General features: G+C 45.2%; 1 protein-coding gene across 5 annotated transcripts in view; it reads right to left on the bottom strand.

Moving 5' to 3' along the window:
* Positions 1–21603, bottom strand: part of INSR (insulin receptor) — a 129510-nt gene that overhangs the window by 33910 nt on the left and 73997 nt on the right. For 3 of the 5 annotated variants that reach the window (XM_019757592.3, XM_074337762.2, XM_019757590.3), the window contains exons 4-11: positions 15947–16095; positions 14783–14927; positions 11204–11418; positions 10121–10247; positions 8797–9047; positions 7357–7524; positions 3249–3450; positions 1637–1672 (exon numbers count right to left, since the gene is read on the bottom strand). In XM_019757592.3, coding sequence (XP_019613151.3) covers positions 1637–1672; positions 3249–3450; positions 7357–7524; positions 8797–9047; positions 10121–10247; positions 11204–11418; positions 14783–14927; positions 15947–16095 — 1293 coding nt within the window. The remainder of the gene's footprint in view (positions 1–1636; positions 1673–3248; positions 3451–7356; positions 7525–8796; positions 9048–10120; positions 10248–11203; positions 11419–14782; positions 14928–15946; positions 16096–21603) is intronic. The other 2 variants (XM_019757594.3, XM_019757593.3) reach the window with 1 other exon arrangement.

The following is a 21603-nucleotide window of genomic DNA, read 5'->3' as shown; positions in this document are numbered from 1 at the left end:
TGTGGAGACATTTGGATTGTCACAATGTGGGGGACAGCTGTGCGGCTGGCAGAGAGTGAGTAGTGGCCAGGGATGCGGCTCAGCATGTTACAACACACAGGGCTGTGCCCACAGCTGAGAAAGAGTCGGCCCCTGGTGTTAACATCTGAGATCAAGAAACTGGTCTGACTTGCCCCATTAGGGAGACCACCTCAGGGATGATGTAGATGCCTGATCACTGCATTGTACACCTGAAGCAGAAGCTGAACAATAATGAATGTCAACTACAAGCTTGTGTGTGTGTGTGTGTGTGTGTGTGTGTGTGTGTGTGTGTATGTATACACTTACAAGAAGTGGAGTACAGCATTAGGAATAGAGACAGTGGAAATGTAATGGCTCTGTGCAATGTCAGAGATATGGTGGATGGGGGGAGGGGGTTCACACAGTGTGAGGGATATAAATGATAAACGTCTAAGTATTACTTTGTCTTGTGCACCTGAAACTAATAAAAAAAAAAGAAAAAAGAAAAAAAAAAAAGAAACTGGTTTGGACCAGTCTCTGATTTCTAGACCTTTCTTTTCTACACGATTATCTTCCGAATGGCCACTAGAGGGCAGATTGGGGCCACACACAGCTGCCTGAAAATAAATAAATAAATAAATAAATAAATAAATAAATAAACAAATAAACAAACAAACAAACAAACACTGCTTAAAGAATAAAATCACCGGGGTGGGCAAAATGGGTGAAGTGGATCAAAAGGCACAACTTCCAGTCATAAAATAAATAATCCCTGGGGCTGTCATGTACCACACGGTGCCTATAGTTAATGCATATCTGAAAGGTGCCAAGCGAGTAGATCTTACAAGTTCTCAAAAGAAAAAAGAAATCTGTGACTGTGAAGTGACTGGCGTTCACTAGACTTACTGTGCTGGTCATTTTGCAATCGATACAAATAACGAATTGTTAGGTTGTACACCTGAAACTAAAATAATGTTAAATGTCAATTATATCTCCATAAAAGTAAAATAAAGCATCTCTTTGCATGACCCCCACCCTGCCTTTCTTGTCCGGCCTCCTGTTCTTCCCAAGAGCCCGCGACGGGTACTACCACCTTGACTTTCCCTCAGATCTCTCACAGTCCTCTCCTCCAGGACCACCCTGTGTCTTAAAAGAACAAAGGAAGTTCATTCAAAGGGGAGCGGCACACCTGACTTACACCTGCAGTCCTGCACCTGTCACACCCAATGAAAATGTTGTATTTCCTGGTCAGTTTTCCCCACCACCTGTCCCACGTGGTTTAGACCCTGGGCGCTGGGCACAGCTCTGCGCACACAGCAGGCATCGATAAGTGCTGAGTGAGCAAATGCAGCGGGGAAACATGTGGCATCTGGCAGGTGCCCAGGAAGCACCCCCTTGATCCTGTTTTAGTAAGAGTGTGTTAGTTACGATTTTTCCCTTCATTCGTGCCCAGATGCCATCTCAGGGTGAAGGCATTTAACATGTGAATTTGTGAAGCGCCTGGTCTCGGCAGAGCAGCCCATCACATGCATCAAGCCACAGAAGCCCCTGGGGTCGCAAAGGCACACAACATGCTCCCAGTGCGGCCCTGCGCCCAGCACCAGGGCCACACGGACGTCCCACAGGTGAGTCATACCTACTGTCCTCAGCACCAGGGCCTGAAGAGGATTTTCTGTGAAAACAAAACCAACTACTTTGAGGACAGATAGAACTTCTTCAGACAGACCTCTTGCTTCTGACGCCCTGGAAGCCACATGCTGTCCAAGCAGCCCAAGAGTGCCCATGGACCACTTTTTCCCATCATTTGAACTACATCTTCCCCATCAGGTGCAAGAGCAGGGGGGAAAAACAGAGAAAATATGCCCCAGAGACCTAGCCAGAGATCTGGGGTTCCCCTAGGATATCAAACTCGACTCAGTTTAAACATCACAACCGACTCAGCCATTTCCCCAAGTCCGGCAGCGTTTTGTTTTTAGCAGATAAAACAGTAACTGCCTCAATGCCTGGGGTGTGCCACTCAGTGTGCTCTTTTGGGTTCAGGGTCATGGGATGGGGGCGGGAGGGAATGCAAGAAAGAAAAATAAAAGAAATGTTACATGCTGATGGTTCTGAGGAAACGGCTAATCTACTCGGATGAGGAACGATGGGCGTGTGAAGAGACAGTTTCAGGATCTTGTTTTATCCTAACGTAAACCTTCCAGGGTTTCGATCTACTTTTGAAACAGCCAGTTGTACCAGACATTTCTGGATAGCCATCTGCTGAGGTCTTTAAGGGGGAAGCACAGAGCTCAAGGGTGGAGAGGTAGGAGGCAGCTCAAAGCCCACCTCACACCTTTGCTGCCATAACTTGTGGCAAGTCACTCATCAGCTCAGAAATGCAGGCTTTGGATCCACATAAGGGAGATGGCACCTGCTTCAGTGGGTGGCTGAAAGACTCATGAACTAACATGATGCAGACGGTGCTACTGGCATCGAGGGGGGAGGCCAGGGATGCTGTTCAACATCCTACAGCGCCCAGGACGGTCCCACCACAAAGAATGGTCTGGCCCCAGATGTCAGTAGTGTCACGGTTGAGAGCCCCCCTGTATGGCTCATGGAATCTCATAATCCTAAGAGATAGGAATTGTTATTGTTTCCATTTTACAGATGAGTAAGCTGAGGCCGTGAGAGAGCGAAACAACCTGGGACCCGCAGAAACCTTTTTACCTAACTGTCTTTGCTTGCAGGAAAAGTAAAGAGAGATGAAAAGCCTAGAGTGATTTTCACTGCAAACCCTCTTGGTGAATCAGATATACATCAAAAAGTCCTTTCACTCACTAAAAGAAACTGAACGTATTTAAATAGGAGTAGTCTCTGGGCTTTGAAAATGCTATGGAAAGTTCCAGAAGGATGAGAAGGTTACACAGATTTTTAAAAAGAGAATGCTCTGAGCTTGAGACGTGGTGATAAATCAAGCCTGGGCTGGGCAGGCATGTCTCAGGACTGGCCTCAATAGTCCTACAGGATATGTATCAGAACTCGGATGGAGACCAGCGGCTGGGGTAAAGAGTTCTGGAGAAGTCAGGAAGCAAATGCTGGGTGTTTTAAGTTTCCTCCTTTTTTGGTGAATATTTGCCCTTCCTGATAAGCCTCCTGTATCTCTCCCTCCATCCTGGGAAGAGACTTAGCCTAGACTGCCCACCGTCTGGACCTCCACTTTACCTTGTTCCCCAGGCCACGACCCCAACCCCAAGCCAATGAGAACTGACCTGGGGACGAAAACCACGTTGTGCAGGTAGTCCTCAAACGTCTTCCTGAACGAGGACTCCTCTAGCTCCTTCAGGATCTGAGAGTCAGTCTTCGGGCAGGAGCAGCACTCGCCGCCAGACTCCTCGTAGTCGCTCTGGTTGTGCTTCTGGGAACCCTCCGACTCGAACGGTGGAGACCAGGTCCGGGAGGGCAGCTTCAACCCTACAGAAAGGCAGAGCAGGTGGACTCACATCTCCCCCCTGAAACACATACACACACAGAGCAAAAGGGATCTTCTCAGAGAGGCTGGGCTCAAGCCGGGGTCTGGGTTCAAGTTCTACTGTGAAAAAGTAAGACCTTTCACTGTAGGGTCCAGTTGATGCCAACTGAGATGGTACATGTCAACATGTTCCAGACATTGTCAGATACCATCACCCCACGGGGCTGGAGGTTGTAAGGTAACCAGGCCTGTCCCTGCCTTCAGGGAACTTACATTGTAGTGCACGGGGGCCAGGGAGAGGGGTGGGAAATACACAATAAACTAATATATACATCTGCTATAAGTCACATGGTATGGTCAAAGAACAGAGGGTGTCTGGGGGTGCTATTTTTCATAGGTGGTCTTGGAGAAAGTGACCGCTGAGCAGTCCTGGATTCAGTAAAGGAAAGAGCCATGCACCTATCTTAGTGTAAAGTAGTTCAGACAGAGCACAAAGTTTGTGCAAAGGCCCCAAGGCAGGAACTTCCTTGGCTTGTTGAAAGACACCAAGGACCCAATGTAGCTAGAAGAGGATGTGGGAGATAATGGTGGGAGGTGAAGTTAGAAAAGAACAGAGGAAGTAGCCAAGTCACATTCAACCACAGCTGAATGAACGAATGAATCCATCCATCCATCAATCAATCAATCAACCAACCAACCACATAACTATAGAGACAAGCAGGCAGACCACATTTTCACAGAGAATTCTACGGGGTCCAGCTCAGAGACCCTGTGGTTATACTGAGTCATCAAACTGTGAAGCACAAATGAAAGAATCTAGCTCATTCAGGAATCCTGAAGTCAGAGTAGAGCGGTGGTTCTCACCAAGAGGTGATTCTGTACCACTCCATTCCCCAGGACACTGGGCAAGGTCTGGAGACATTTCTGGTTGTCAGGACTGGTGGGGAGAAAAAGGACCACTGGCATCTAGACAGTGGAGACCACAGATACCGCTGGACATCCTGCAACACACAGGACAGCCTCATCCCAGAGAACTACCGGCCCCAAAAGTCAATGCTGCTGAGGTAGAGAAGCCCTGGGCTAAAGACATGAGAGGAGATCGGGAGAAGAAAACTTTCAAATAAACATAGAAAAGGGAATTAAAAAAAAAAAAAAAACTCTCGAGGTAGCAGTCTTAAAAATACAATGCTGTTTTTGTAGGTACCATGGCTGGCTGTGTCTTGACCCCTGACGTCCATTCTCACAACCACACTTCTGGTAACAACCTCGGGAATGCACACTACTCCTTACAGGCAAAATCCATGACAGCCCCTTAGAGTCCCCTTTCCTGCCACCAGCCCTCGGTGCTCCACTAGATTCCACTGAGCAAAAGAAATTCCATCCTTGCTCCGCCCTTAAATAGACCCCGTAGACAATAAGCTCTAAGTACCTTCCTGTGGGTGGTGAGTGTCCACGCAGAGGCCCAAGTACTTACACAGATTTGAAAGCCTGCAAAGGACTCTTAGAAATACTACTGGTGTTTATTAATACACATGGAATAAGCTGGCTGGGTTTACTGTGAGAGGGCTAGTGATGGCATTATACATGGAATAAAACTCAAGATTTCCTTAGTAAGGGGGCTTCCTGACAATTTTCTGGAGAGGAAGGAACTTTTGATCAGGTGCAGACATAGCTCCTGATACCCGTCACCCTTTCCAGCACCCACTGCATGACACTTGGTGTCCCATGGTTTTTCTGTGACTAAAGAGTAAAGTATAGTGACATACCTAGAGCAGTCAAATCCACAGAGACAGAAATAGATGGTGGTGCCAGGGGCTGGGGGAAGGGAGTGAGTATTTAATGGGAACAGAGTGTCAGTTTGGGAAGATGAGAAAGTTCTGGAGATGGATGATGGCGATGGCTGCACAGCAGTGTGAATGTACTTAATGCCACTGAACTGATTACAAACGCTTAAGATGGTAAATTTTATGTTATGTGTATTTTATCCCAATTTAAAAAAAAAGTCATATAGTTGGTAAGACTGTATTGTATAATTTAAATATGCTAAGAGAGTTAATATATGTTCTAAATCCCCCCTCCAAAAAAAGATAAATATATGAGGTGATGGATATCTCAGCTAGATACGAGGAGTCCTTTCACAATGTATACACATATATCAATCGTCACAATGTATGATTTAAATATCTTACACGTTTACTTGTCAATTATACCTCAGTAAAGCTAAAAAATAAAAAAGGTCACTAAATGATACTAATAGGAAGTGCCTACTGGACATGATTAGTAAATTTATTTTGTGTGTGTGTTAATAAGTTTAATTATTTGTGTGTGTATATGAGTATGTGGGGTTTTCTGGGTTTTTTTTAATTGTGGTAAAATATGCACAACATAAAATTTATCATCTTAATCATTTTTAAGAGTAGAGTTCAGCGGCACTAAGTACAGTCACATTATGGTGCTACCATCCCCACCATCCATCTCCAGAACTTTCCTACCTTCCCAAACTGACACTCTGTCCCCATTAAACACTCACTCCCCTCCACTCCCGCGGCCCCCGGCACCACCATCTACTCTCTGTCTCTGTGGATTTGACTCCTCTGGAGACCTCCGATGAGTGGAATCACACAGATCTTTCCTTACTAAGTTTATTTTTAATTACATAAACTTTGGGATCATTAGAAATAAAACTATGTTTAAATAGTCACGTTATAATGATAGATTTATACTTCCAAAATAATAAATAAATAATAAATAAATAAATTTGTTGCTCTTTAAAAAAAAGGAAAGCATTGACTGCCCGCCCACTGCTGGTGGCGGTTCTAGCTGGAGGTTTCAGTTACGCGAATGCAGGGCAAACAGCTGGCAGCTGAGCCAACCACTGTGCTTGCTCTCCAGTTCTGCAAAGCAGCCGAGGAGATAAATCACATTTGGAATCCTCGGCTCAGGCGAGGAATGAGGTCATAGGCATACATATAGCACATGATCCTAGAGCTGGGACAGCTCCCTGAGATCATCTGGCCTTCTGCCCCTTCTCCCGAAAAGGAGGCAGCCGGTGACAAGCGTGGTGAGTGCCCAAAGCCCTGCAGCAGGTCAGGCCCAGCCAAGAGAGGACCAAGGGCTCCGGGCTTCCCCACACCTCTCCAGCAGCTCAAGGTCAAGGGCTGAGGATATCACTAACTCAAAAAACCTAAAGAAAAATAAATACAGACAAAGAGAAATGAAAAAATAACTTTAAAAAAAATGATTTGTTTCTCCAATCTGATGGGGTTTTTTAAAACCTAGTTTTAAAATAATCTTACACTAATTTACACGAAGTAGTTTGAGGCTTCAAATATTTTTCCATTATTTTTCTGTAGATAGATGGAAGTCCATTAAGTAAATAAGACTCAAGACTGAAAAAAATATCATCAATCATCTAAATTTTTAACGGAAAACACAGAAGGGAATAGATGATCGCTCCTCACTGTCTCCAATCCTTAAAATTTAAGGGCCTAAATTTAGGGGCCAAAAATCCTTCCACGATTTTATCAGTCATTTCCCAACACACTCAGTTGTGTTTCTAGTCTAGCAGGGAAGTCTCTTGTGGGTTAACGCAGCTACATCCCCACGAGGGAGGGGGAAAGGCAGAGAGGGAAAGGAAGGAGGAGGTGAGGGGGGAAGGAGGAGAAAATTCCAAAGGTAGATGGTGCCAAAACATGGGAAATATCTGGTTTCAACACAAGTCTTTAGAGTGTGTACTCATGTGGTGATGTTTAGAAATGTGTATGTGTGTTTTCGTATGAGATGGAACAGAATGTGTGTGTGCGCGTGCACTTGTAACACACTGGGAAATGGAAGGGGAGAGGTGTTTCCCTGGAAGTGGATCAGATGTGTGTAAAACCGACCGCTCCCACACATCCGTCTGCACTCACCTTTGAGGCAATAATCCAGCTCATACAGCTCACTGTCTTCCGCCTGCCTCTCCCAGAAAACCAGGTAGTGAGTGATGTTGCCATTGGGATCAGAGGGAGGCTTCCACTTCAGGATAATCTGGGATGAGGAATTAGAAACTGAGATGGGATCCAGGGGGACAGAAGGATCTGGAAAGGAGAAAGAAAACGGGTCCACTGTGAGAAGGGTGCAAGCTGTCGGGTGGGTGTGAGAGGGGACATACAGGTTAGAGAAATCATGAGGCTGTTCACTGCAGTGTTATTTAACATCAGAGAAAACTGGAGACATGGAATGCCCATCCAGTAAGGGCATGAGTTACAAAATTACAATCCATTCCTACTGCAGATTATGTAGATTGTGTGGCCATTTATTCACCCATTTATGCAACATGTATCCAGTTCCAACTATGTGTCAAGCTCTGTTTTGGGCCCTAGAAAGATGCTGACTCTGGGGAAAGGGAGGATGGTGAAAAGAGACAAACTCACATTTTCTGGTTAATATTCGCCCCAAATTGAACCCAGTCACGGGGCAAATTTCGGCAGCTGCATGCCATTCAATCATATCATTAAGCTGGCAGCTCATCTGACTTCCCCCCACACTCCACTGTACCGCCTTTGGGTTCCACAAAACCTTCCCTCAAGTATGTGGCTGAGAGAGTTGGTGAGGGGTGAAGGTAGGGGTCTCAAAGCAGAGGAAACAGTGTGTACAAAGGCCCCAGGAGCTGGAGGTTTCCGGAAACTATAAGGCCTTGGGAATTGCTGGAGGACACAGGATGAGAGGGCATTGGCAAAAATGCCGACACTGATTCATGAAGTTTGGACTCCGTGCTATAGATGAGGGTTTCTGACACTCAGCACCAGTGACATGTGGGCCAGACAATTCTTTGTCACGGGGGCCTCCTTGGTCTCCACTCACCCGATGCTAGTAGCACCACCTCCACAGTCACAACCAAAAATGTCTCCAGATATCACCAAATGTCCCCTAGGGGGCAGAATCACTCCCAGTTAAGAACTACTGCTATAGGAGAACCAAGACTTTATAAAAATATAACTAAACTGTCCTGAAATACTCTAGCCCCCGCCAAAAAAAAAGGGGGGAGATGGGAGAAGGGGTGCAGAGATGAAACAAAAACGGCAAAATGTTGATAATTGTTGAAGCTGGGAGACAGTTCACAGGGTTCATTCTTCTTTCTACTTTTGTGATGATTTGAAAATTTTCCACAACAGGAAGAAGAGATGTAGATACCCCTCAGGAGGCTTGTCGCTACTGTGTTATCTTCTGAAATTATAAAGCTCAGCACCTGGCGCTTTTAGAAGCCAATAACCAGGCAAAAAAGCACTTCCTACAACGTCGCCATGTCAGCCTGTCAAAGGCAAGATGTCCGATTCACGCACAAACTCATATTCACACAAAATACTTACTGGTGGCATCTGTGTGGACATAGATGATGTCGCTCTTTGCCCCATATGTGCGCCGTTCGTCAGAAAAGGTAACCAAGGTCTTGACAAAGATGGCGTATTGGGTCCAGGGCTTCAAACCCCGCATCAGCCATCCAGGGTGGTTCTGCGACTTAGGGTCGTTGGACCTCAGGGGAGGGTCAATGTCCACCACTGTCCAGCTGTTGGAGCCACATGCATCCTGCCCATCGAACTCCGTCACATTCTGATAAGGGCTTTCGAGATGAAATAGGAGAAGGCAGTTACCATTTTTCAACTATTGCTCTGAGATGCGGCCAGGGGAAATGACATCCTACAGGGTTACATCTTCTTCACCAACAACCTTATGCCACAAGGAAAAATGACACAGAAACAGCCAAAGAAAAAGGGACCACCTCCCTTGATGCCTCGATAATAATGTTATTTAATATTAATAATATTGATTAATAATATTTAATAAAATAACATTCTTTTTAATATATGATTACGTTTTTAGTTTATTATATATTGTATGTAATGTATTATATAATTCTAACAAATATTAAGTAATGACATTTAATAAGCAACCATATTTAATAAATAACATTAAATGAGATTTGATAAATAATAAATATTGTTTCCCAATAATAACAATGGTGATGATATAACAATAGCAGCTACCTCACGAGTTTTTGATCAGATTACATGAGAGAATGTGTACAACTTCTCAGCACACAGCCTGACACATAATAAATCTTGAGAGATGACGCTATTATTACTATTAATACCATCACCACTTCCATTACTTTCCTTTAAATTTTCAGCACAGTCGTATACTCAAAATGACTAGGTGATGACAGAGTGTCAGTTTGGGAAGATGAGAAAGTTCTAGAGATGGGTGGTGGTGATGGCTACACAACATAACAAATGTACTTCATGCCACTGAGCTGGACATTTAAAAATAATTTAAATGGACAATTTTGACCACAATTTTGTAAATGTTGGAAAAAATACAAAGTAGGTTAAGAAATAAATTTTTAAAAACCCATTAAGTAGACTGAGCAACTTTTGTTGAGGACGTCTGGTGAGATGTGTAAGAGGCAAAATGGAATTGGCCAATCTGAACCTCCAAAAGGAACCTGTCTGCTTTAATTTCTGGCTTTTGACAAAAGGGGACATGACTGACTGACGTCATACACCATCAACTGGTGAGATCGTAAAAAAGAACCTATGATATTCATTCCATGAGTGGAAAGGAGACAGAGAGGAGCCTCCGAGGGGAACATCTGAACATACACGTAACACACACACCTCTTTGCCCTCTACTTACGCCTCTTTGTAGAACAGCATGAACCCCAGGAGGTCTCGGAAGTCAGGAGGCCAGTATGGCTCCCACTTCAGCAAGATCTTATCAAAAGATGTCCGAATATAAGAAAATTTAAGTAATTCATTTTCACCTAGAAAAATTTTTAAAAAGAAAAAGAAGGAATATCAGTATTTAATGTGTTTCAGCCGAAAGCAATGATCCTACACTCCCAAGAGTGTCCATGGAAGGGAAATGTCATCCTGCTGCTCCATGGACTGGCCTCCTTCCCATGTGTGTCTCCCAGGGTCCAAAGGCAAGAACTGGGCATGGAAGTTGGCACCTACTGCCAGCCAATTACATGGCCAGATGCTCAAATGAATCACAGCAGTTGGCGCCAATGAGAGAAGGACAACTGGCCATTAGGGATTTTCAAGGGTCACGTTTGTCCTGACACAATTCTGTCGTGCATATGGTCCATACCTTTAAGGTCCATACCTTTAAGCCTGACATGTGAGAAGACGTAACTGCAGTGCAAATGAGCACATGCTAAGTGAATTGAGAGAGTGTGCAGATCACGTATACATTGGACAGACAATTCCTTGGAGAGATGATGCCTTGGAGAGAGTAACTTCCTCTGCCTAGAATGCTAGCCCTCCCGTAAGCTCCTACCCAACCTCACTCTCTCCCTCCCCTGCATTCCCACAGCATGGACCACATTCTGCCGTAAGGAACCAACTCTACATAAGGGCATTACAGAAACCCTGGCAGCTCAATGCTCACGCATATGCCTTCAAGAGAGACCCTGTCAGAGAAGTGTAGTCGGCTGACAGTCTCCAGCTGTAGCAACTGCAGGACCTGCTGTAGCATCTGAACCAAGACCATATGTAAGGAGGTGTCATTCATTCAATGCTTATGTGGCATCTTCCAGTATCAGGCACTGTGTCTGATGCAGTAGGCACAGAGACAAGATGTACAACACCTGTCCTCAGTATTTCAGAAAGTCTGTATAGTTGTATAAGCTCACTGGGGGGCAGTGATACCCCTGGGGGCCAGTGTGGTAGGTGAGGGGGGTCCACAGGCTGGAAAGACAAGGGCACCACCACTTACAGGATGCCTGGTCCCCATTGGTCTTCAGGGCAATGTCGTTCCTTTCCTGGCGCCCCTTGGTTCCTGAAACTTCCTCCATCTTGTGAATTTCCGACAAGCAGAGTTTGGGATTATAATGGAAGAAGAGTTTCCCCTGAGTGATGGTGAGGTTGTGTTTGCTCCAGTCCCACAGTTGCCTTAGGTTCTGGTTGTCCAAGGCATAGAATGAGTAGTTCCTATGGAAACACACACACCTAGTCAATCATCGGCTTGTCATCTGCAACTCCAAGATGGTGGGGCCATGCTGGAGTTGATCTCGTTCAGCACTACGTACTCAGCCCTAACCACTTGCTTGGCACATACTTGATTAAGTGTTGAATCAGGGGTAGGGGGATACAAGGCACTTTGACAAGGGACAAGCGTTCATGGCCAGGAAGGTATCTGAGCTCCACCTTGTGGGGGAGGAGAGTAAGACTGGGATGTACTGAGACGTGGGTTTCACAGAGGGGAAAGACTGAAGGTACAGAGGCCCATGAGCTGGGCCCAAGGAAGAACAAAGTAGCCTGCTCTGGCCGACAAATGACAGGAAATGACTGGAGAACTGCAATGGGCCAAACCCTCTAGTACACTGCATGCCAGACCAAGACCAAGAACATGGGACCTTCCTTGGTAGACGGAGGAAAGTCACTGAAAGTTTTATAACAACTCAGTAACTTGATTAGACCTGTGCCTTAGAACTATTAGTGGGCCACCAGCACATGATGGATAGGAGAAGGGAAGCATCTAGACCTGTGTTGTCCATTATAGAAACCATTAGCCACCTCTGGCTGTTGAGCACCTAAAATGTGGCCATTCTGAACTGTAGTGGAAGTAAAAAGGTTTTGAAGACTTAGCATGCACAAAAAAAGGTGTGGAAGATCTTCATAATTTTTTTATATTGGTTCCAAGTTGAAATGATATTTTAGATGTAATGGGTTAAGTAGAACACATTATTTTTGTTTCAATTTTTTAAATTTTATTAAATTTATTGAGGTGACAATAGTTAATAAAATTATATAGGTTTCAGGTGCACAATTCTATAATACATCATCTGTATATTGCATTGTGTGCTCACCACCCAAAGTGAAGTCTCTTTCCATCACCGTATATTTGACCCCCTTTACCCTTTTCTACTTCCTCCGAGCCCCTTTCTCTCTGGTAACTACCATACTGTTGTCTGTGTCTATGAGTTTATGTTTGTTTGTCTTAACTGAAAGCAATAAAATACATTATTAAAATCCATTTCACCTATTTCTTTCAAAGTTTTATAAATGTAGCTACTAGAACATTTAAAGTCACATATGTGACTTGCATTATATTTCTGTTGGATGGTGCTGGTCTATTTCTAGGATGCCCAACTAGGAGGTCACTGGAAAAATCCAAATGAAAAGTCTAAACTTCAACAAAAAGGCATTTTGTGGCAGAAAAGTCAACATGAGCTGGTGAGTGATTCAAGAAGGTAGTCTCTAAATAATTCTGTGTATTGGCTTCTCAAAAGCCATTCAGATCCCCCCCTTTCCCTTGCCTTCCTCTACTGTTAGACTCAAAAAGGTAAATATTCACTCTCCCAGACTCCCTTGCAGCTAGGAGCAGCCACATGATCCAGTTCTGGCCAAGGAGATATAAACAGAAATCAATGTTAGGGGTGAGAGTGTGGCAAGTTCCAGGGAAGATTTTTTTTAAAGAGAGAGTCTCAACTGACATATACCTTCGTCCCTTTCCCCTTTTCCTGTTGGGTCTACAGACATAAGGTTGGGGGTGAGGTGAGGCAGCCATCTTGTGACTACGAGGAACACAAAGATGGAAAACACCTAGGTCTCATCCTTGATGGACTTGTTGGATGGCTCCCTCAGACTTCTTGCCCATAAGTCCATCTTAATCTGCATGAAACATGGCTAGTCTGGATTTCTGTTGTTTTACTAACTGAAGTAGGGTCAGTGTGACCTGGTGGGGAGGGGATCTGAGAAACAAGGATAGACAACTGGGGCAAGAAGGGGAGTTCAATTTTGTACATGTACTTGAGGCTCCCGGGGTCACCCAGCCGGAGACAAACTTAGGGATAAGCCATGGCTGGGGTTCTCAGCATTAGAGATCACTACAGAGATGGCCAATGCTGGGAACCAGAACAACAACTCTCAGAGGCAGTGGAACCTGCGAGGGGAACAAGGAAGGAAACCTGGGGAGACCAGAAGGATGTCTTGGGAAGGTAGAACCTTATGGGCCAGAGGAGATGAGATTTCAGCAATGAACAGGTGCAATCAGTATCAAGGCAACCAGGAAGTGAGAAGGTACTAGATGCAATAATTACAGGGTCCTGGTTAGGCCTACACTCCGACTCACACTGAAGCCCAGACAGCCAGATGCCCTATTTCATTCCGGCCAGCACCCTTGGAGAGCACAAATTAGGCTGAGCCCCTGAAACTTCCAAGAGTGAATGTAAAATGGGTTTCACCTTCCTTGGGTGGATCTTCAAACATGTTCCAAAACACATTCCTTCCTCTCAAGATTTCTCCAGGCATTTTCTCCTAATAAATGATTTTTTCTTCTTTTTTTCTTCTTTTTTTTTTTTTTTGGCTTTAAAAACCCCTAAGTTACTATGGTGACTGGTTAACAACACTGTATTGAATATTTGACAGCTGCTGAAAGACTACATCTTAAAAGTTCTCATCACAAGAAAAAAAAAATTTGTAACTATGTATGGTGACAGATATTAACTAGACTTATTGTGGTAAGCATTTCACACTGTAGACAAATATCGAATCATGATGTTGTACACTTGAAACTAATATAATGTTATATGTCAATTATACCCCAATTCAAAAAAACTGCTTTTCCATTTTCACGCAATTTTGAGATATAATAGACATAAACATTATTAGTTTTAGATATATAACATAATTTGACATATATATATATATATATATATATATATATATATATATATATATTGCAGAATGATTCCCACACTAAGTTTAGTTAACATCCATCACTTCATGTCGCTAAAAAAAATTTTTTTCTTGTGATGAGAACTTTTAAGATTTACTCTCTTAGCAATTTGCAAATATACAATACAGTATTGTTAGCTATCCTCACCATACTATATATTACATCCTTAGGACTTATTTATTGTATAACTGTAAGCTTGTACCTTTTGACCCCCTTCATCCATTTCACCCACCCCATACCCCTGCCTCTGACAATCACCAATCTGTATTCTGTATCTATGAGCGTGGGCTTTCTGGTTTGGGGAAGGGGGGTTAGATTTTACATATAAGTGAGAACATACAGTATTTGTCTTTCTCTGTCTGACCTATTTCACTGAGTATAATGTCCTCGAAGTCCATCCATGTTGTCGCAAATGGCAGGATTTCCTTCTTTTTCATTCATAATATTCCTGAATAATATTCTGTTATACATGTATACACCACATTTTCTTTACCCATTCATCTGCTGATGGACACTTAGGTTGTTTCCATGTATTGGCAAAAACCCCTAACTTTTTCTGACTCACAGTCTTCCTCGTTAGTATTCAGGCTAGACACAGAATCAGGACCCACATACCCGATTTCCAAGGTATCCCCCCGAATCAGATGTAACTTCCGGAAGAAGGAAAGTGACACAAGGGCATAGGAACGGCGGATTTTCAGATACCCTGAAATTTCTTCAATGAGGCCGAGGTTGGCCTCTAGCTCAGCTGCCAGGTTGTCTAAGGAAAATGAGAGAATATCCAGTGAGTTTTATAGAAATATTTTAACTTTCCATACTTTCCCATAATGGGAAGTTAAATTACAGGCTGAAAAATGACTTTGACATATCCTGCTCAAAACGGATCATGCTTAATTAAAATAAAATGCAAAGGCCTTACTACGGGATCGGCAAGTCCCTAAACAAGTGACCACTGCTTTTTTTCTCATCTCATACCCGGCTCCCCCAGGACATCACTCTCCTATTGATCTGCTTGGGTTGCTCCACCACGAACTCAAAGCATGGCTCTTCCAATCAGAAACTCTTCTAAAACAGCAACCCCCTTACTCTCTGTTTCCAAGGTTCACAAACTCCAGACCACTGGCCAAACCCAGTCAGCTTACTTTGTAAATAAAGTTTTACTGGCACAGAGCCATGCCCATTTGTTCACATATTCTCCACAGGGGCAGAGTTGAGTAATTATGACAGACACCCTCTGGCCTGCAAAGCTGAATATATATTTATTGTGTGGCCCTTTGTAAGAAAAGGTTGCCAACCCGCTCCCTCCATTACCCACCCGGCTTTGCTTCCCTTCAGAGCGAGACCACCGCCTGAGTTTATGTTAGACGTTGATTTGCTTATTTGCAAGAGCCATCATGCACGGACATTGCTTCTGCACTGAGTACTCCACCAATGTTTGCTGAATAAATAAACAAAGGAATGCTTTTTTTCCTGTGATGGTATTTCTAGAAACATGGTCCCCAGACCTGCAACAGGGCATGTTGCCTGCTTGTTAAAAACACAAATTACTGATGCCCCAGGCTCCCAATGTGGAAAATCAGAATCTCAGGGCGGGAAATGCGGCCCAGACGGAGCTGCGAATTTCAGGTTTGGAAGCAAACGGTTGGGTGAGTCTGCTGGTTGGAAAACCACCCAGGATGGACTTAATATCGCCTACGGAACACGAAGCAGAGTCTGGACCATTTCCCTCTCCACTCACAGGGAACGCGGACCCTAGCAGGCCACTCCCCCAGCACTCACTGCCGCCTCGAATGTTGATGATAAGGCTTCCATTGATGACAGTGCAGCCTCGCAGCTCCTGGGCAGACGTCACCGAGTCGATGGTCTTCTCGCCTTCTAGGAGGTGACAGACCTTGGGACAGGGGCCCAGACACGGAGTGCACATCAAGCTGAGAAAGAGCAGAGGGATGTCAGGACACACAGGATTCCCCCTACACACGACAGACAGCATGCTACACAGGGTCCCAAGCAACAGGACTTCCACCATTACCCTAAAGCAGGGTCCTACACACTCAGCACTGCTGACATTTGGGGCCAGAGAACTCTCCATTGTGGGGGGCCATCCTGTGCACTAACGGTGCTGAGCAGCATCCCTGGGTTACCCCACTTGCTCCCAGTAGCACCCCCACCCAAGGTATGACACAACCAAAAATGTCTCCAGACATTGTCCCCTGGAGGGAGGAAGGTGAATCGCCCCAGGGAAGAACTACCACTGAAAGTGACAGACAGGCTTATGCCCTTTCTCCATGGTGGCGGGTCCTAAGCACTACCTTGAAGTCAGGACACTAAAGCTTTTCCCTAAAATGATGGGGATCCTATGTACCACAGGCTAGTAGATTCACTCTGTGCCCCATGGAAACAGAACTCACACTATTACACCAAATTGATGGGTCTTGTGGAGTTACCATGGTGACAGAATGATGCTCAGCTGATGGGTCTTATGTGGACTGTGCTGCCAGGTCAAATGCTGTGCTGCCAGAACTGATGCTGTCACCCCGGTGTGGCAGAACTCAGCCTGTTACTCCAAGGAAACGGGATGCTTGTTCTGCGTGGGGTTTGAAGTGACCGTGGCTATAACAGGACCTCACATCTGGGGATGGGTGACTAGAGACAGACTTTGGCTTTGCCTGCCAACAGCCTGATGTCCTCAAATTTACAGCCCCAGGAGTCCTTTGGAAACCAGCCCTCCCCCATGTGGGGTCTCTGTGGTCAGTTGGTGCTGGCACAGCCCTCTTGGGTCCACTCAGGACACAGGATCCAGGCCAGGCTAGGCACCACCTTCCATCCCCAGGGGTTTAGAGGTGGGCACATACCCAAGTCAGTCCAGTGAGGGTTTTGCTAAAACTTCCTGGAAGGAGAAATTGTCTTCCTTCAGGGGTATCTATTAATAAGTGGGTGTTGCTACACTGCTAGCACGGAGCAAGGAGTCAGGGGGAGAGGCTGCCTGAGAACAAAAGCAACGGAGAGAGAAATAAAGCAAAGGATGGGAAGACCCCAGTTGCGTATCACTTGAGCTGCTGGATACAGGCGAACCTGAAGCTATTTCCTGAAATTTTTGGATACAGATATCAATAAACTCCTTTCCTCTTGCTTCAGCCAATTTGAGTCAGGGCTCTGCCCCACACTATGTCAAGATGCCCAGCTGTTACAGCCTCAGTCTTAGTTTCCTCGTCTGTGAAAGGGAGAGAACGGCAGTCCCTGCCCTCACAGGTGGGGATGAGGACTAAATGACGCATACCACCTAAAGCACGTGGCATACAGAAAACACAAATTGTTAGCCATGGCTATGGTGATCACTCTATTAGTGGTATTGTCACTACTGCTATTTCTACACCCCTGGGATCTTTGTGATGGTGGTAAAACAAAGAACATAGCTGGGCTTTGTCCCAGGTCCTGGCACAGAGCTTCGGAAGCTCTTAGGGTTTCTGGAGTGATAGAAGCATCATTGTTATACTAATGAGATGATCTGTGGGGTCCCTCAATAGCCTCACGATGGGGGTGGGTCCCCGGAAAGACCAAATGTGTGATTAGAGGGCTGGGTCTTCTGGCCACCTGACCTCCAAAGAGAGGAGTGGGGCTGGAGATGGCGTTCAATCACGTGGTCAAGGATTCAGTCGATCACATCTCTGTAATAAAAACCCAGTAAAAACTCTGCTGGGAGGGTGATGTCCTTGCCTCCCAGAAGGTGGTGGAGCTCTGTGCCCGGGGCTCTCCCAGACCTCACCCTCCATGCATCCTTAATAGTAAAGCTGTGACTGTAGGTGTATGTAGTGCACGTGCCTGACATTAAGCTGTTCTGATCGCCAGGCATCCATTTCGAAAGACATCCATCTTGAACAAACACAACGCCAGCCTTAGGACTCAGCTACTAGCAAAACCACCAGATAAGAATCAGGCTGCTCCCACCATGAAGTTTCCTCTTGCAGAAAGTCCTGGTGACCTAGGTAACTGACCACTCGAGCGACCCCGTGTCTCCCTTCCTGCACCGTAATTCCCGCTCTCATGCTTTGAATTAGCCAATAAAAAAACCAGGAAACCCTATGTGCCCCACCCTCAGATCCTGACACAGGCAGAGCCTGAGGCTCGTTCCCCTTCTCCCTCCCTCTCTCCCTCCCTCTCTCCCTCCCTCTCTCTCTCACCTTCTCCCTCTCCCTCTTTCTCTCCTCCATCCTATGACCTCACTGTGTGGCCCTCAGGCAGACCATGTACCCTCCAAGACCTGTGGGTAATAAATCTTTTTCCTCAAAGTTCCCTAATGGTTTCTTGCTGAAGTGCATCCTGGGATCCTAATAAGAACCACGAGAGCCGGCCCAGCCACAAACAGGAGCCCCAGTGTGGGGTATGTCTGTGGAGCTCACTGGCCGTGATGTGTGCCAGGGCAAGCGAAATGGCACTCCTACCTGACGGTGCTGCCATCAGTAGGCTTGGGACTGACAGAACACGACAGCTTTATTTTAGTTCTGAGCTGTGAGTTCTAGCAAATCATTGAACCCAAAAGGTTTGTGGGAACCCCCAAATTTATAGGCAGGCGACCAAAGGTGTGGGTGGCCTAGGGACCCCCAAAGCATGGCTGGTGTCTGAAGTAAGGGCCGTCTTACGGAGGACCGAGCCTTTAGCCTGTGCTTTGACACACTCCAGGTGGTTAGTGTCAAACTGGAATGCAGTACACCCAGTTGGTGTCAGAGCAGCTGGGGAGGAAGCAGAATTGGGACCAAATGTTTGGGTCCCTTTGTTGGTTATACAAATATTCACTGAGCATTTATTATGTGACAGGTGACACTCTAAGCTAGGGGTCCACAAAGTACAGTCCGCGTGCCAAATCCAGTTGGCCACCTGCTTTTGTAAATAACGTTATATACGGCCACACCCACTGGTTTATGGATCACCCCTAGCTGTTCTCACGCTATGAGGGCAGAGTAGAGTCGCTGCAACAGAGACCATATGGCCTACAGAGCTGAAAATTTTTACTAGCTGGCCCTTTGCCAATGCCTGCTCTAATCTGCGGGCACACATGAGTGAAAAAAAACAATTGACTTTCTCTGTGGGAGATTATAAATGGCCAGAAGTCCTTTTCAGCTGTCACACAGAAAGTAGGGTCTGTTTCCTCATCCAGTGAACCTGGGCTTGGCTGTGTAAATGGCTTTGGCCGATGGGACATTAGCAAATGTGATGTAAGCAGAGGCTTGAAAAGTACTTGCACATTGGAGCATGTCCTTCCTGGCTACTGAGATGAGACATCACGTGGAGAGAACCCCCAGCTGCCCATTTAAGATATGAGAGGCTATCCTATACCATCTGGTCAGGACTGACCAAGCCCACGCCAGACAAATCACCAGTCAACACACAAAATCATTAGAAACCATAGATGAGTGTTAAGTCACTAAGTGCTGGGGTGGTTTGTTACACAGCTTGAGCTAACTGATACACTCGTGAAGTGGTCTAATTGGGGGAAATTAGTAAATTGACAATTGAAATATCAGCTAGTGGTAAATGCCAGGAAAAGAGTTAAAACTGAGTGATGTACCAAAGAGTAGCTGGATGGCTAATTCAGACAAGGCGGTCATACAGGGAAGGAGTCTTAGAGGAAGTGATTTGTAAGCTGACCTCGATGACAAGAACCTGGCCATGAAAATATCAAGGGGCAGAGCATTCTAGGGGGAAGGAACAGAGATGCCCTGCACCCATCACACACTTCCCATTCACCCTAAATATAGAGTTAAGGGGTGCCTGCTGCTCCCGCCAGGTATCCCAAAGTGACTGACCATAGATGGGGAGACCTTTTAACAAATCCATGTGCATTCCCAGACCTCTGTTCTGAACTATTTCCCAGGGCCAGCCCCGGTGGCTCAGGCAGTTGGAGCTCCGTGCTCCTAATGCCGTAGGTTGCCAGTTCGATTCCCACATGGGCCAGTGGGCTCTCAACCACAAGGTTGCTGGTTCCTTGACTCCTGCAAGGGATGGTGGGCTACACCCCCTGCAACTAACAACGGCAACTGGACCTGGAGCTGAACTGCGCCCTCCACAACTACGATTGAAAGGACAACAACTTGACTTGGAAAAAATCCTGGTAGCACACACTGTTCCCCAATAAAGTCCTGTTCCCCTTCTCCAATAAAAGCTAAAAAAACAAAAACTATTTCCCAGATAAGCCGCAAGAACGGAAGAAAGCATATCTGGTCCTATTTGATATCAAACCACATTAGAAAATGCAGCGGCATTAATGTCTCTCATAAAATCAAACAAAAGCTTCGAAGGCAAAATATTAATTTTTTAAAAACCTGCAAAGTATAATAGTGCCATAATGAATCATAATTAGCATCTCTCCCTTTGCCCTCTTTCACTCAGTAAAGGTTGGAGCATCCAGGAATGCTATCAATTTCTTGGGGCCACCACACCCTCAGGAGAACATCAAAGGAAGTGGCTGTACTTATTGGGTCTTAGTTATGGTGAAGGCAAAATACCATTCATTTAAAGGCAATATCTTTTAAACAAACATCTTACCAAAAGATGTTAATATCCACACTTCATTTTAAACATGAAAACAAAAAAAAAAAAACAAGCCAGAAATGAATCAATAGGAGTATGGTCATTTTCCCAAACTTACTGATAAACTGGGCCCTAAAAAAGAAAAAATAGCTCTGTCTGGCATGCAAAAGTGATTTATAGTCACCTATTTTTGGTCAACGAAGCCACATGACAGTCTTTATCAAAAACGAATAAAACAAAACATATTGTACTTGCAGGTTTCACAAACACTCAACGAGAGGCTCATAAGAACTGAAATAAAGATTGTTTTCCTTCCTACCCTACCCTCCCGGGGTAATAAAATTTCCCACCAGAACACTCTCGCTTGGCTAATTCTCAAGTCTGAAGAGGAAGATTTTTTACGTAAGCAGGTCAGCTGGAGGCCCCTCGGCGTGCGTCTGTTTTTGATTTGTTTTTGTGTTGCTTTGTGGAGGTTTTTTTCAAACACAAAAACCAGGAAACAGATTTTTTAAACTTGGTTACGGCCCTGAAACACCAAAATAGCTCATCTAAGAAGCTAAAAACATGAACAAAAAGTCTGCGATGTGCATAGGCTCTGACTCACGCCAAAGACAGAAAACCCTATTTCTCACCCAAATAGTGGGAAATGGTTTCACGGCACTGTGCTTCACAATACAACAAAACCCTCAGAATAATCGAGAATCGAGTCTTCCTCCTTGAGCTCTGGGCTGATGTCAGCACACTGTCCAGCTCCAGGTCAGAAAAAACATTTTAAAAAACCTGAGCTCTATCTTGATGGTAATAGCCAGGCAGCCCCGTCAGTGGGGACAGTCCATAAATGTGAAGCCAAGGACTTCTGCCTGTGTATCTTCTATTCCCAAGGCTAAGCACAGAAAGCTTTAAAAATCATG

This window comes from Rhinolophus sinicus, chromosome 15, assembly GCF_057876585.1.
Source record: "Rhinolophus sinicus isolate RSI-liver-muscle chromosome 15, RSI-T2T, whole genome shotgun sequence".
NCBI classification, from domain to species: domain Eukaryota; kingdom Metazoa; phylum Chordata; class Mammalia; order Chiroptera; family Rhinolophidae; genus Rhinolophus; species Rhinolophus sinicus.
The sequence above is the reverse complement of the archived record's forward strand: the minus strand, read 5'-3'. Positions and strand labels throughout refer to the sequence as shown.